We start from the raw sequence: 621 nt of genomic DNA, 5'->3' as shown, positions 1-621 counted from the left end.
TTACAACAATCTGCGGATTTAGACCTGGATGTTTCTAGAGTTTGTTATATTGACGGAGCTTGGAAAAAGGAAGACATATTTACGGGACAAGGTTGGTTTTGCAGAAAGAGTGGATCGACTGATGTCATGATGGGGGCAATGAATCTTCGTAGAAGTTTGTCACCCTTGCATGCTGAGTTTGAAGCACTAATCTGGGCAATGGAATGCATGAACACCCTCCAATTTTCTGATGTAGTGTTTGCAACGGATTGTTCTCAGCTGGTGAAGATGGTGTCGACACCTGATGAATGGCCTGCTTTCTCTACACATATAGAAGAATTCAATCGCAGTAAGACTTTCTTCCCTCACTTCCGGATCAGACATATCCTTAGAGCAAAAAATACATTGGCGGACAAGCTTGCACGCGGTGCGAGGAGTTCTCCTTCAGCTTTGCTTTATGTCGATTCAATCCCACCGGTTTGGTTTGCTAGACCGGTTGGAGTTTCTAGTTAGTTTTTAGTTGATGTTGTCAAAAAAAAAAAATAAGATGTTTTACCAAATATGGAAGATTTGTCATGAATATATATCCCCTATCTATTAATTGAGAAGCATTTGAAAAATTAGAACCTTAATTTTGTATTA

The 621-nt window shown here is 39.6% G+C and overlaps 1 protein-coding gene across 1 annotated transcript; it reads left to right on the top strand.

Annotated features, from left to right (window-relative positions):
* Positions 1 to 138: 138 nt before the first annotated feature.
* Positions 139 to 487, top strand: LOC106321520 (the record flags this gene model as incomplete). Its single annotated transcript, XM_013759780.1, has 1 exon — positions 139 to 487. A coding segment is annotated over exon 1 (349 nt), but the record flags the coding sequence as incomplete, so codon positions are not given.
* Positions 488 to 621: the final 134 nt, after the last annotated feature.

The sequence above is a fragment of the Brassica oleracea genome, unplaced genomic scaffold (assembly GCF_000695525.1).
Source record: "Brassica oleracea var. oleracea cultivar TO1000 unplaced genomic scaffold, BOL UnpScaffold01876, whole genome shotgun sequence".
Classification (NCBI taxonomy): Eukaryota; Viridiplantae; Streptophyta; class Magnoliopsida; order Brassicales; family Brassicaceae; genus Brassica; species Brassica oleracea.
Note: the sequence above shows the minus strand (reverse complement) of the source record. Positions and strands in the feature narration are given on the sequence as shown.